Raw genomic sequence first — 12,132 nt, 5'->3', positions numbered from 1 at the left:
CAGCATTCTTTTCTCCCTAGAAAGTGTGGTTATTTCTTTACAAAAATAAATTGAATATAGTATCACAACCTTCATCTTAGAGCATTTTCAGTGTTACAAGACAGGCACGTGTTGGGGAAACGTGCTTTTCTGTTCTGAAGCAAACTGTTTAGACTGCTAAAACATAAACTATCAGCCTTCAGGTGGACTGCCATACATTGTCTTCCATCATAAATATATATATTAGATGAAAATTATTTCTTATCTCCTCTAAAAATCTTGATATTAAGTATTTTCGTTTACGAACCTTTTCATTTTCCCTTCTTTTTGACAACCGACTGTATCTGGTAATGGCAGCATCATGGTCTAAGCAATCAAAAGAGAATTTATGATCATTTTGATAAATTAGTGACTTATGAAACAGAGCAGAAAACTGTTATATCACTGTGTGTTGCGCAGCCAGCTGAATGCAAAGTTCTGTCATATCAAAACCTTTAAGAATTGTTCTTGCCTGTTTATAATTACTTCACTGCCACAAATACTTGGGCTGAAGAAAAATTCTCACCAGACGCAAACGTGGCCAGTTTGTTACAAATTTCCCTAAATATCTAATATTCTTCAAAGACAGAAACTTCCTATAAGTAGAGACAACTTTCCATTATCACAGAATCATAGAACCATTTAGGTTGGAAAAGATCTTCAAGATCATTGAGTCCAACTGTTATGAAAACCTGTATCTAATCTTTCTTGCTTCTAAAGCAATCAAACAATTTACATTAAGAGAAGCAGAATCCTTACTTAACCCTTACTTAAAGAATACGTTCTCTACAAGGATATAGTAGAGCTACCTAAAAAAGTAACTTCTGACAATAAGGAAGAGAACTATCAAACTAATTCTAGGGAGGTAAAATTTGTTTATTAATCCAGTCCTGACTTTAAGAAGTGAGCTTACCATTTTTAGTAATTTTGGTAGCATAATCCTAAATTATTTAATAATTATATATGTATTTAAAATATCGTAAAAAAAAGACTAATACTGTCAATTTGCCTTAACACTTTGGTACACAAAGCAGGGATTTACAAGTGAACCAAGGAAAGCTGGGTGCCTAAGTATCGCTGAAAAACTTACACATTAATTAGTCACTTTACACTGCGCAAATACCTTCACGAGTTTTCTGAGTAAATAATCTACAATAATACCATCGTCTTCTAATATCTATAACATTAAGTGTTTTACACTTACCATTGCTTGCAATTTGGAAAACTTCTTTTAGAGTTAATATCTCTACAAAACAACATATCACAATTTAAGCAAGTTGTTATTGACATAACATTTAGATATTAGGGTTTCTCATGCAATGTTTCACTACTGAGCAGTTGTAGTTCCCACCTTGCACCGTACTGAATTACCAGCACAGGCACTATGAGGCCAGGAAAGTCTGCTTGGGGCCTGAGTATCATTTCTGTGGCTCTCCGGCTTCCCAAAAAAGACACTGTACTGTAATAAGGTAAGGAGGAACTTCTTTTCAAGACTTTGAAACAGATCCTCAATACAAATGTGTCACCTATATTTCTGGTCAGAGTTCTGGTCTGAGTTGGGGAAGTGGAAGCACAGGAGACAGGGAACTGCCACCGGATCGAAGGAAAGCCCCAAATGCATTGTGATTCCTCCTACCTAAAATTAGTCGTGGTCTAGATGGTTATTTAGTCTCACTGTGTCAGGGAACAGAAAACAGTACAACACTTAGCACTCGTTCTGATCTTGATTGTGGCTGTGTGTCATATTGCAACATAAGAAGGCAGAGAGCTATGCTCAACTCTATGGTAAAGCAAAGACAAAAAACCATGGAAAAGCTTTGCAGAAAGTGCCTATAAAGTCCATAAAGAAGTATGGTGTCATTACATACTGCATCAGCTGGTGGTTACAAACTTCCAGTGGGAAAATGTAATTTGTGATTATTGCCTCAGGGATGCTTCTTCAGTAAATATTAACAGGAGATTTTTCCAGGTTCTGAGAAGTAATATAAGCCTTGAGATACTCATGTTCCCTTGCTTAAAAAGCATGATCTATTTAATCCATAATTTCGCAACAAACTAGTGCCAAAGAAGTATTTTCCAAGATTCATAAAGAGCTAGAAGATTTATGGAAGAGTTGTGATTTTTATTTCAATTTAGACTTAAAATGTTCACGTTAGGTATACCCGCTCTAGGATGTTCACATTAGGGATTTAAATTATTTTGGTTTTAACTCTTATCGTTTCTATTTGAGGCCCATTTGCCACACCAGTCTATTCACTTTAGCATCTCGAGTAAAATCTGTCATAATCAGACACATTACGTATTATTTTAGACCAGGCAGAATAAGATACAACTGTTACAAAAGTAGGAAGCTGGAAGCATCTTACGCCTGCACGTAAGGAGCTACCTATGTTACCAGCAGGGGAGAAGAACCACCTCACTAAATCTTAGTAAGTACTACAACTCTGGCACTTTGCCTTTGGAGTTTAGTCCAGCCATTATATTGATGTCATGGTATTACAATATATACAAATATTTCCTGAACATGCAAATTATCTGAAAATATTCTTTCCTAGTGTTTACAGTAACTGCAAAATTTTAATCTTGAATAGAAGTGCTTCCATAATATAAGTAATATTTTTGTTGAAACAGTAATAGCGTTAAGTTCTTCAACAGTAATACTCTCACGAATAGAAATAACTTACATTTTTTTAAAAATTGGGAGGTGCATACTTTTGAGAGCTGAAAAATAAGCGGCGTATTCTATTTAGTGAAACAAGAGCTATGGAGATGAAATGCTACGTTTTTGTTATTGCTGCTGTTGATAAAAACAGTATTTGTTTGAGCACTCTACCTTTTAGATCCCTTTCTTTAAACTGCGTAATAGGAAACATCATTGCGTCCGCGAGCTGAGTTGAAAGTACTGCATGGCAAGAGCTGAGCTGCAAAAGACAAGAGAAAGAAGGAAATTTTAGGAAAACAGTGCCAAGATAAATAAAATGAAGCAAAATAATAAAATGAAGCAAAATAATAAAATGAAGCAAAATAAAATAAAGATAGGTTGACATCAGTTTCACTCAAAGATGACATGTACAACTCAAACATAATTTTGCACATTCATTTTTTTGCAGCTGTTCTTTCCTAGGTTCCTGATCTCATCACGAGCTTTTTATAGAAGACCTTTAGAGTTTAGTGTTTGTCCCTGCTTTTCCAACTTATTCCAAGTCCCTGGATCATGTCAGGAGATGGCCTCACACATTCTGAAGACAGGTCAATTTATTTCTCCAGTTTCCCTCCAGCGACACGACAGCCCATCTTTCCCAGGTTACAGAGGCAGAACAAACGCGTTCTTTCTCCCAAAAGACTGTTTAAGTAGTGTTAGAAGGGAGGCGCAGGACCACAGAAACAATCCTGGCTCAGACCTCACCGGCGCTAAGCTGTCTTTCAGAAGAGCCTGCGTCTCCCATGCAGGCAGCAGGAGGTGCCTTTGTCAGTCAGGTATGGGAAACCAGGCACTACAAATACTCTCACGGCAAACAGTGCTAGCTGCCATTCTGCAACGGTGTTGGGCTGTGGCTCCAGGAAGTTAAACTTCCTTCTTTCTCAACAACGCGCCCTCATTTTGCTGAATTGATTCCTTATCTTCAGGTTATATAACTTTAAATACATGCTGCAATACACAATTAAGCGTTACCTTATTGACAAATGAAAGCCATTTCTGTACCTTCTATCTTAAAAAAGGCTGGAATAATTAAGCAAGTTCAAGTCTATACGCCACAACATTAGCAAAGCAAGTGAAACAAATACAAGTACTTGCCTCATCTATCACTGTTGCGAATTGCTGTAAAGTGGAAGTCATGACTTCATCATCTCCCCCTAGTGGAAAACGCTAGAATAAAATAAAAGGAGGCATGTTGTTTGCAGTGCCTTCTGCCATTCAGAAAATACGATATTAATCCTATCTATGAATGCACTGGGTATTCCGTTGTTTTAAAATATTATACAGTTAAGATACACTGAAGCACTTCTTTATTGTCCTGTGAGGAAGGAATATTGGGGGTGGAGTAATAAACAATTCTCATTTAAAAAAAAAAATCTATTTTTAAAATAGATTAATTGATCTAATTAATAGATTTTATAAGTTAATTCATAATTTTATTGAAAAAATCAGGAAAGATGCAGACTTGACATCTCTGAAGAATTTTATCCAGCTTTGCAAATTATTTTAAAATTATCAAAAATTAAGCAATATTTAGTGTTCATCTTCAACTTCTGATGATGTGAAATTTTTAAACCATCCAAAAGAGTTTTCTTCTATAATGCCTTGATGGAGGCAAAAGTATGACCAAAATGGTCACAAGCGAAAAAAGAAATAATCCAGTTAAAACATTATTTATGTATTTTTAAGCTAATCTCCTGACTGGGGAAAAAAAGCAGTCCAAAGGAGATAAATCAGAAAAATAAGTTAAAAGTCCAATGCTAATTGAATTCTTCTTTTAATTCACAGCAGCTATACATAAAACACTTGGAAATATAAAAAAACACAACTGTTTTGTTAAAAATTTTGAGTACCCCCTTCCATCTTGTTAGGTTCCCCCCTCCTTCTTCTCAATGAATGTAACAAACTGTAACTGAAATAAGGATATTTGGTGTATATTTTGATACCCATAACTGCTACCGAATAAGAATATCATGCCCTAATTGGTTCTTCTAATCTGAAGCTAGTTCTTTTCATTTTGATTTCGCAAAAACCGTGGTTTTGCTAGAAAATGGCAGAAACAGTGCAATTCATTACATAGCTGTGTCCCTAAAGTCAATTTGGTATTGTATCAGCAATGTTAAAACAATTCAAATGACAGTACTGCAGCTACTTCTTAAAAAAAAAAAGCAGAAATAACTTAATTCCTGCTACAATTCGGACTGTGCACAGACATCTTAAGCAGCATTTCCAGTCTGTCATTAGGAATTCAGACTGTTTTTTTCTAAAAAGACACTCTAAATCTGTTTCTCCATCTCTTCCTAGTGGGACTACTGCAGGTACGAATACTCACTATTCTTTTGGATCAGCACCACTGTGGTTTTGATCCTATCTGCTTTACACCTATTCGTTAGTAACAATTACTGAAGGAACAATAACGTGTCATCTCACCCCTCTAGAAAGACTCACCAAACCAAAATAATTCATAAATAGTACTTTTTCCAGTTCACCTCATTAGGTGAAGAATGAGGACAGGGAGCGCCAGCCTCCTTCAAAGGAGTGACTTTTTGCTTTTAACGTGCATCTCAGAAAAGGGGTCGCAGCAGCACAGCTACAAATAGGAAAGCCTTCACAGTACAGGCTACAGTGGGGACAGTTAGGGATTCCACAATCTCTGCTTTCAGAGATGAAATTATTTTCACAATAAGAGTAAATTATGGTTGTTAAATGGAGACTGCAATCTCTTCTCTTTGTGACTAGTAAAATTAAAGCACTTAACAGTAAGCAGGTTTATAAAACAAAAACAAAACCCCACCACCACCCTAAGCAACCCCCAAAACACTGATCCAAAAGTAAAATATTCCAGAACTTACTAATATTCATCATGGTAAGAGGAACTTCATTCTGTTTTAGTTGGAAGAACTAATATGAAGACAGTAGATTCTTTTGGCAAGGATTCGAGCCACCCACTAGAGCAGTTCATTTTATCTGGGCCAAATGTAAATACATTCTACGTTGTGCTCTGGGAGATAAAAGACTACAAAAATACACAGTCCTGACCACACAAAGACAACAATGATTTACACAGTACCTGCTTCTCGTATTCCTTCAGAAGCTTTGAAGTCAGATGAGTTGCTGCACTTAATTCATTCTGATTTAAAAAACAAACAAAGAAACCCCAAGCTTGTTATTTTGATTTAAATTAATATTAAAAAAAAAAAAATCACATATTTGAAGAGGAAACTATTACAGACATGGAACTTAAAATCTGACTACAGATTTCCAAAAAACCTAAGCATCCTGCCCTTCCATTTCTCTAACATTATTGAGAATTAGAGGTAATCAGTGCTTACAAATACCAAGTTCACAACCTGTGCTATGTACACCGATTTCTGTATTTTTCATGTTATGGAGTGCATGTTTGCATTTAATTATTTCAAATTAGCTGCCCTAGTTACTGAGTATTAGGAATTTGTTATCTGTAAAGGAAAGATTAAAATGAATCCCAGTACTACCTGGTTACAAACTGCTTTGTACTTGTACACAGACAGGACCTAATTAGCAGCTTCATGGGATGGAACAACTTCATCTTTCATGAGGCAGTTGAAGGAGAAAGTACAGAAATTAAAAGCTAAATAGAGAGGCAGTAAAATAAAACTACAAAGCAGCAAACCTACAATAAATACACTAGTCATTAAAGTAAAAACCACAGTAAAATAAAAATATAAAAAGCAAGAGTAACAAATCAGTAAAAAAGCCAAACAGTTCAAGTGTATACAAATTAAAAATACAGCCATAAACTCAATTGTTCAGAAAAACACGCAAAATAGATTCTGCCTTTGGCATAAAAGTGCAGTTGCTTATAGATGATGAGTGAAACATGAATATATTGTGGGTAAAAAATAATCTCCCACTTGGTACGTACTATTATACACACTAAGATCACGATGGGAAATATTTTAGAAACACTTGGGAAATACAATAAAACTACTAGAAGACCAGAAAATCTTTTTACTTGTCATAAGAAATTCTGCTGCAAAAGAAATCACAAGAATTTAGTCTTTACCACTCCCTAACATACAGAAAAACAATCATTTAATTCTTCTTTTATTTCACTTCCACATTTAAAAAATGTGGAAGTTTAAAAAAAATACTGCTTATAATAATTTCAAAAAAAGCAAGAGACGTGAAATGTGGTTCAAAAGCTTTATAATGCATTCAAGAATTTCATTAACACTACCTGTGCATCATATATTCTGTGCATGGCTTGAAATAACTGATTGATGTAATTGGAAATTGCAGCAGCATCTTCTTCAAATACTCCCAGCAAAGAGCGGGTCTGCAAAAATGAAACAGCCAAAACATTAACATGTCAAGTTAGCAGAGTCGTATTTAAATGTACCAGATTTTCAAAGTTAAATAGCATTGCTTCAGGTTTCATTACCGAGAAGTTTATACACCCTCCGACAGTGTTTACAGGAATGATACACGGTGCATGCCAGAGAATCTTAAAGATACCCAAGCTCAGCCTGATGCCTGCCGTCAGCCTCTCTCCAGGCTAATACAAGTACATTTTCAGAAAGGAAAGGACCAAGGGAGATGGATAAGTGTGTAATAAAGTTGGAACTGTGGGAAACTACTGGACTCACTATGGTACCTAGGAAAAGGGTAAAGATGACGGGTATTAAATAGCGTGCCAGGTGTACACATTTCTTCTGCAGCGAGATCAAAACAAAGGCTATGGCATGCTGACACTATCCATCCTGCACGAAGACAGCTGCTGGCTGTGCTTGGACCTATAATTCAGCTGTGCAATCACGGTCAATTCTGTGATCAAAAGGCTGAGGAACTAAAAGCCAAACCAAATCAGAACAGCACAACCTACACCTTGTCACTCCTAAGATAGGTGTTTCTCCTCCTCACCACTCCACGTGAAAGGGAGTGAAAAGATCTGTCCTTTTGTCCTTACCCCAGCTTGTCAGTCAGTCTGTTCCTTAGCTGGAGTCACCCACAAGCTCGCTGACTGTGCATCCTATTGCACTGCGCACATCACCGATGACGGTGCTTAACAGCATCCACCTCAAAATCAACACCCTTATCACTGTCCACCTATTAGACTTCAAAACACTGATCGCTACTCTTCAAGCCCAGCTCTCCAGCCAGTTTTTCCACCCAGGTTGCTGTCCATACCTCTCCATTTTGGCCAGAAGGATGTTACCAGAGACCGTGTCAGAATGCTTGCTTAAGTCAAGGTAAATGACATCCACTGCTCTTCCCTGTGAGGAAATGACTGACGCTGGATGAGAAGGCAATCAGGTTGCTCAGGCATACTTTGCCCTTAAGCTTAAATGAGATGCTGACTCAGTGTTCTTGCATCCTTTTTGCACGGGGAAGCAACGTTACTCCTCACCACGAGGATATTGAATGGCTTCTTTCCACCAAGACAAAAACCCAAAAGAGGGAAGAGCAGAGAATGTACCTATAACTGTGCACAGGCTACATTTGCTTTTCCTAATCTAAAACATTGGTTGGGGTGCTTGGAAACAGGAGTCTCGCTTGCAAGACGCACAAAATAAACCCTTTCCCTCTAGTAATGTTTTAGCAAGAAGACTATGCTTTGTTTCCAGGTTTACACTAAAATTTATGTCCAGACAAAAAATGGAAAGAATTGTAAGTATATAACTGTTTTTTCCCCCAAAATTATGGTTGTTAAACACTTGAAATTGGAAATTCTCTGTCTTCCCTAGGCTAAATAATTGTAGTTTCCTCAAAGAGGAAGGGAAGGAACTTATGGGACCTGGAAACTTACTAAACCTGTATAAAGTCTATTATTTGACCATTCTTTTGACATGAAGTTCTTTTATTTAACTTGAATTAGATGCCTGGTTGTCTCACAAATATGATCATACCATATAATGCCTACAAGATACTTAAATAAAAAAAAATATTATCAAACAGCATCATCAACACAATAAATCACTTTAATGGTGGTTCCAGTTTATAAAACAAGTGGAAAAGGGGGGTGGAGGAGGAAAGAGTTGGAGAGGAACTCAAATGTTTGCCGAATGTGGCAACATGTTGTGTCATCCTAATAGCTGTGACTCTCCCATTGAAGGAGACACACCTGAAAGAATGCAAAAGAAAAAATTACATAGTACCATAACCACTGAATTATATACTCATGACCTTTAAATCTGAACATTAATAAACCTGAACATAAATAAACCTGAACATGTAATTTTAAAGGAATATCATATAAGATTTCTGGACTGTGCTTACTCTTTAAAACTGAACACTGTAGAATAAAAGCATTTCTAGGTTTTACTGGAAGAATATCAGTTATTGATGTCGGGACTTCAAACTGACATTGCATGATATCAATGGAAAGAAAATAACCTGAAACTGTAAACAAGTCATGGCAGACCACTGCTTAGCAAAAAATTGGAGGAATTGTTTACTCATGTTTCTAGTAAAACTCTGCATCATTTTGCATGTTCTTTAAGATGCTTTCATCCCCTATAGATGAGCAGGTGCACTAGAAACTACCAGTGATAAGCTGCACAATGAAACCACCTAGTTAGAAGTCGCTGAATTGTTAAGCATTTTACGTCACCACATGTATGGCAGCGTAAGTGACATGAGACAGAGCCTGTACTATCAAGTCTCTCGGCTTTTTTATTGTGCAATGCTTCAGGAATGCAAATAAGTCTGAGCAGAAACTGTCTCTAAACATATATATATATAAACACTGAGTACATGTGCAATATATGTCCTAAGTATTTAAATTGCACTGCTTTGCACAGCAAAAGACAATGTAAACTTGGCATTTGGTTTACATCTAAAAACACAGCGGTGAGATTTTTATCCTGCGACAAGAGGAAATGAATGGGTTTTGCCATTTTAGAAAAGCCTTTCCTTCGCTCACATGCAGAATAAGTTTGATATCATGTTTATATACCTACAGTTAGTGTCTGAAACATGTCTAAAGGTGCAAAACTCCAGTCCATAGTTCAGCACTAACCAACGACCTACGCTGATGATCTTTTTCAATATTACAGCATGAACACATCAATCAGAAAGTCATAGCAACTCCTAACGAAAGCAAGGTTTCTTCCTTCTTCAAGCGACATTTCCTGCCATTTTCATTGCACTGTTTTCAAAATAACAGAAATGAACTGATGTAATAGAAAACTACAGAGTCCTAGTTACGTTATTCTAAGAGGTGGTTAGCCAGATTTCACTGGAAATATTAGGTTGACTGAAAGACGTAAAATTTTGTACCTAAAACAGAAGAAGATATCGGCAAATCTAATTGTTCAAGCACATCAAACTCATTGGGCTAAGTTAGGCTTTGCTAGTCTGTGTCACAAATAATGTCAAATGAAAGATTCTAGAATTTATAAGTATTTTCCAATACGTAACTTTTTTGCATGTGCTTCCCAAACGACATTCCAGTCTTAAGTGCTTGGGGAAAAAAACTCTACATCCCATGTTTTAGGGATCCTAAGTTTATCTCACATTTGACATTTCCTATAAATATGAATAATTATGACCTCCATATACTGAGAACAGACCTTCAAGAGATAATTTCATTAAATTACTATTATTATAACACTTCCAAAAATCTTTCCTCTTCATGTGAGTACATCAGGTTTAGCCTGTGGGCCAGAGACCATACTACAGGCTAGATCTCATCTAACATCTGGTATTTGAGCTATATGGGGCACTGTCCTTTGGCAAGCAACAACACACTTTCTGCATAGCCGCCTTCTGTTGCTTTTTCTAAGTTGTTCCTCCACTTGACGTAGATTTGTTAAAATGGCTGTCATTTTAGGGGTTAAAATTCCCTATTAAGCAAGTGAAACCTTATCTTCCTATGGTTGAAGAATCAAAACTACCAATACCTATGCTATCACAATATAGAAAGTCTTGCTCACCTACATAAACAACGCAGCAAAACAAGGATCTTAATTCAAAAGGCTGCAATAACAGAAAATATATTGCAAACTTTTTTCATGTCTAGGAAGAGCAGTACAAAGTACTTGCTGTTGTTGCTGACAGCAAAAGAAGCCAGCGCAACTGAAGAAAGCATTTCCCGGTTAACAGCAGTACGAAAGAAACGCCAATGCAATATATGGCATCACTGACAAAGGTCAGGCAGCAGAAATGGAAGCGAAGACACCACAGTAATTAAAGGCCTCTCAGCACCACGCGTTTCCCACCTACTCACAGCATTAACAACCGCCGCGATAACCGCATCCAGTAACGGCTTTCCATAACTATCTATTACACCTTAATGCCTTTTAGTAAAACACAAAGGTAAGAAAAATCGTCTTGAGAAGCGAAGACGCGTTTTGTCAACACGAGGTCTCCAAAGTAAGTCACGAAGGTAAGGGCGGGGGCGGGGAAGGCGGGGAGCCGATGCCAGCCACCACCCCGACGCCCGACGCCGAAGCCCAGGGCCCCTGGACCACCGCCACCGAGCTCGCCGCTTCCGGAACGGCTACAGCGCGCAGGACCCGGGGAGGCGGTGCCGCGGGCGGGAAGGCGCCGCCGCGAGCGGGGCGGCTCCTGGCAGCGCGCGCTGCCGAAGCGGACAGCGCGAGCGCCGCGATCCTGGCCCCAAGCCCCTGCCACGCCACAGGGGCGAGGAGGCCGGGAAGGGCCCTGGCCACGCACGCCGCGTCCCTGCCCCGCTGCCGGGGAGGGTCTCCCCCTCCCTCCCGGCCGCCGCCGAGGCGCTCCACCGCCGCCCCGAGGGAACACGGCGGGAGGGAGCGAGCGGGGGTCAGCGCTAGGCCCGGCGCCCCGCGGCTGGGCCCGGCCTGCCCTCCACCCAGCGGGCTGCGTCTCGCCTCTCTCACCTGGGGGCTGTCTTCCAGCGTCTCCTCGATGGGGAGCTTGTCGATGCCGGGCATGGCGGCCGCCGGGGCTGACTCTGCGCCGCTGCAGCTCCCGCTCCCCGCAGCGCGCCCAGCTGACTGGGCCCCTCCCCCCCTCCAGTCACAACACGGCCGCCCCCGCCCCGCTTCGCGCCGGATGTCCCGCCCACGCTGCCCGCTTGGCCTTCCTATTGGTTCGCCCACCCCGCCTGGCCAGCTTGTTATTGGCGAGCGGGTCCATCTGTTTGCCTACAGGCGCGCGTGGGGCCGTTGGCGCCCTGAGGTGGCGTCGCGCCTCTGCTCCGCTGTTCCCGCCCCTCGCCCCGGCGGCTGCCGGCCGCGGGGCAGAGCGGGGGCGTCCCGCCGGGGCAGCGGCGGCCTCCTCCTGCCCCGTCAGCGCGATGAGGAGCGGAGAGGGGCCTCTTGGCGGTCGGAACGGCTCCCGCTCCTCGGGAGAGCGGCCCCTCACCCGCTGCGTCGGGCCGCCCCCAGCCCGGGGAGGTGAGTGGGGGCGGAGGCAGGCAGGGGCGTCTCCCTCTGAGGTGGCTGTCCGGC

The 12,132-nt window shown here is 40.3% G+C and overlaps 1 protein-coding gene across 6 annotated transcripts in view; it reads right to left on the bottom strand.

Moving 5' to 3' along the window:
• APPL1 (adaptor protein, phosphotyrosine interacting with PH domain and leucine zipper 1) overlaps nt 1-11,691 on the bottom strand; it is a 31,108-nt gene extending 19,417 nt beyond the window's left edge. For 4 of the 6 annotated variants that reach the window (XR_014229226.1, XM_082322214.1, XM_082322217.1 and 1 more), the window contains exons 1-7: nt 11,560-11,691; nt 6,936-7,034; nt 5,787-5,846; nt 3,815-3,886; nt 2,852-2,939; nt 1,223-1,264; nt 287-345 (exon numbers count right to left, since the gene is read on the bottom strand). Coding sequence is in view for 5 of the 6 variants with exons in the window: in XM_082322214.1 (XP_082178340.1) it covers nt 287-345; nt 1,223-1,264; nt 2,852-2,939; nt 3,815-3,886; nt 5,787-5,846; nt 6,936-7,034; nt 11,560-11,613 (474 nt within the window). In the remaining variant the exon portion in view is untranslated. Of the gene's footprint in view, nt 1-286; nt 346-1,222; nt 1,265-2,851; nt 2,940-3,814; nt 3,887-5,568; nt 5,646-5,786; nt 5,847-6,935; nt 7,035-11,559 lie in introns of those variants that run through there. The other 2 variants (XM_082322215.1, XM_082322218.1) reach the window with 2 other exon arrangements.
• Between the last annotated feature and the right edge of the window lie 441 nt (nt 11,692-12,132).

Source organism: Platalea leucorodia, assembly GCF_965183815.1.
Source record: "Platalea leucorodia genome assembly, chromosome: 9".
In the NCBI taxonomy this organism is placed as follows: Eukaryota; Metazoa; Chordata; class Aves; order Pelecaniformes; family Threskiornithidae; genus Platalea; species Platalea leucorodia.
This window is presented reverse-complemented; position numbering and strand designations above follow the sequence as displayed.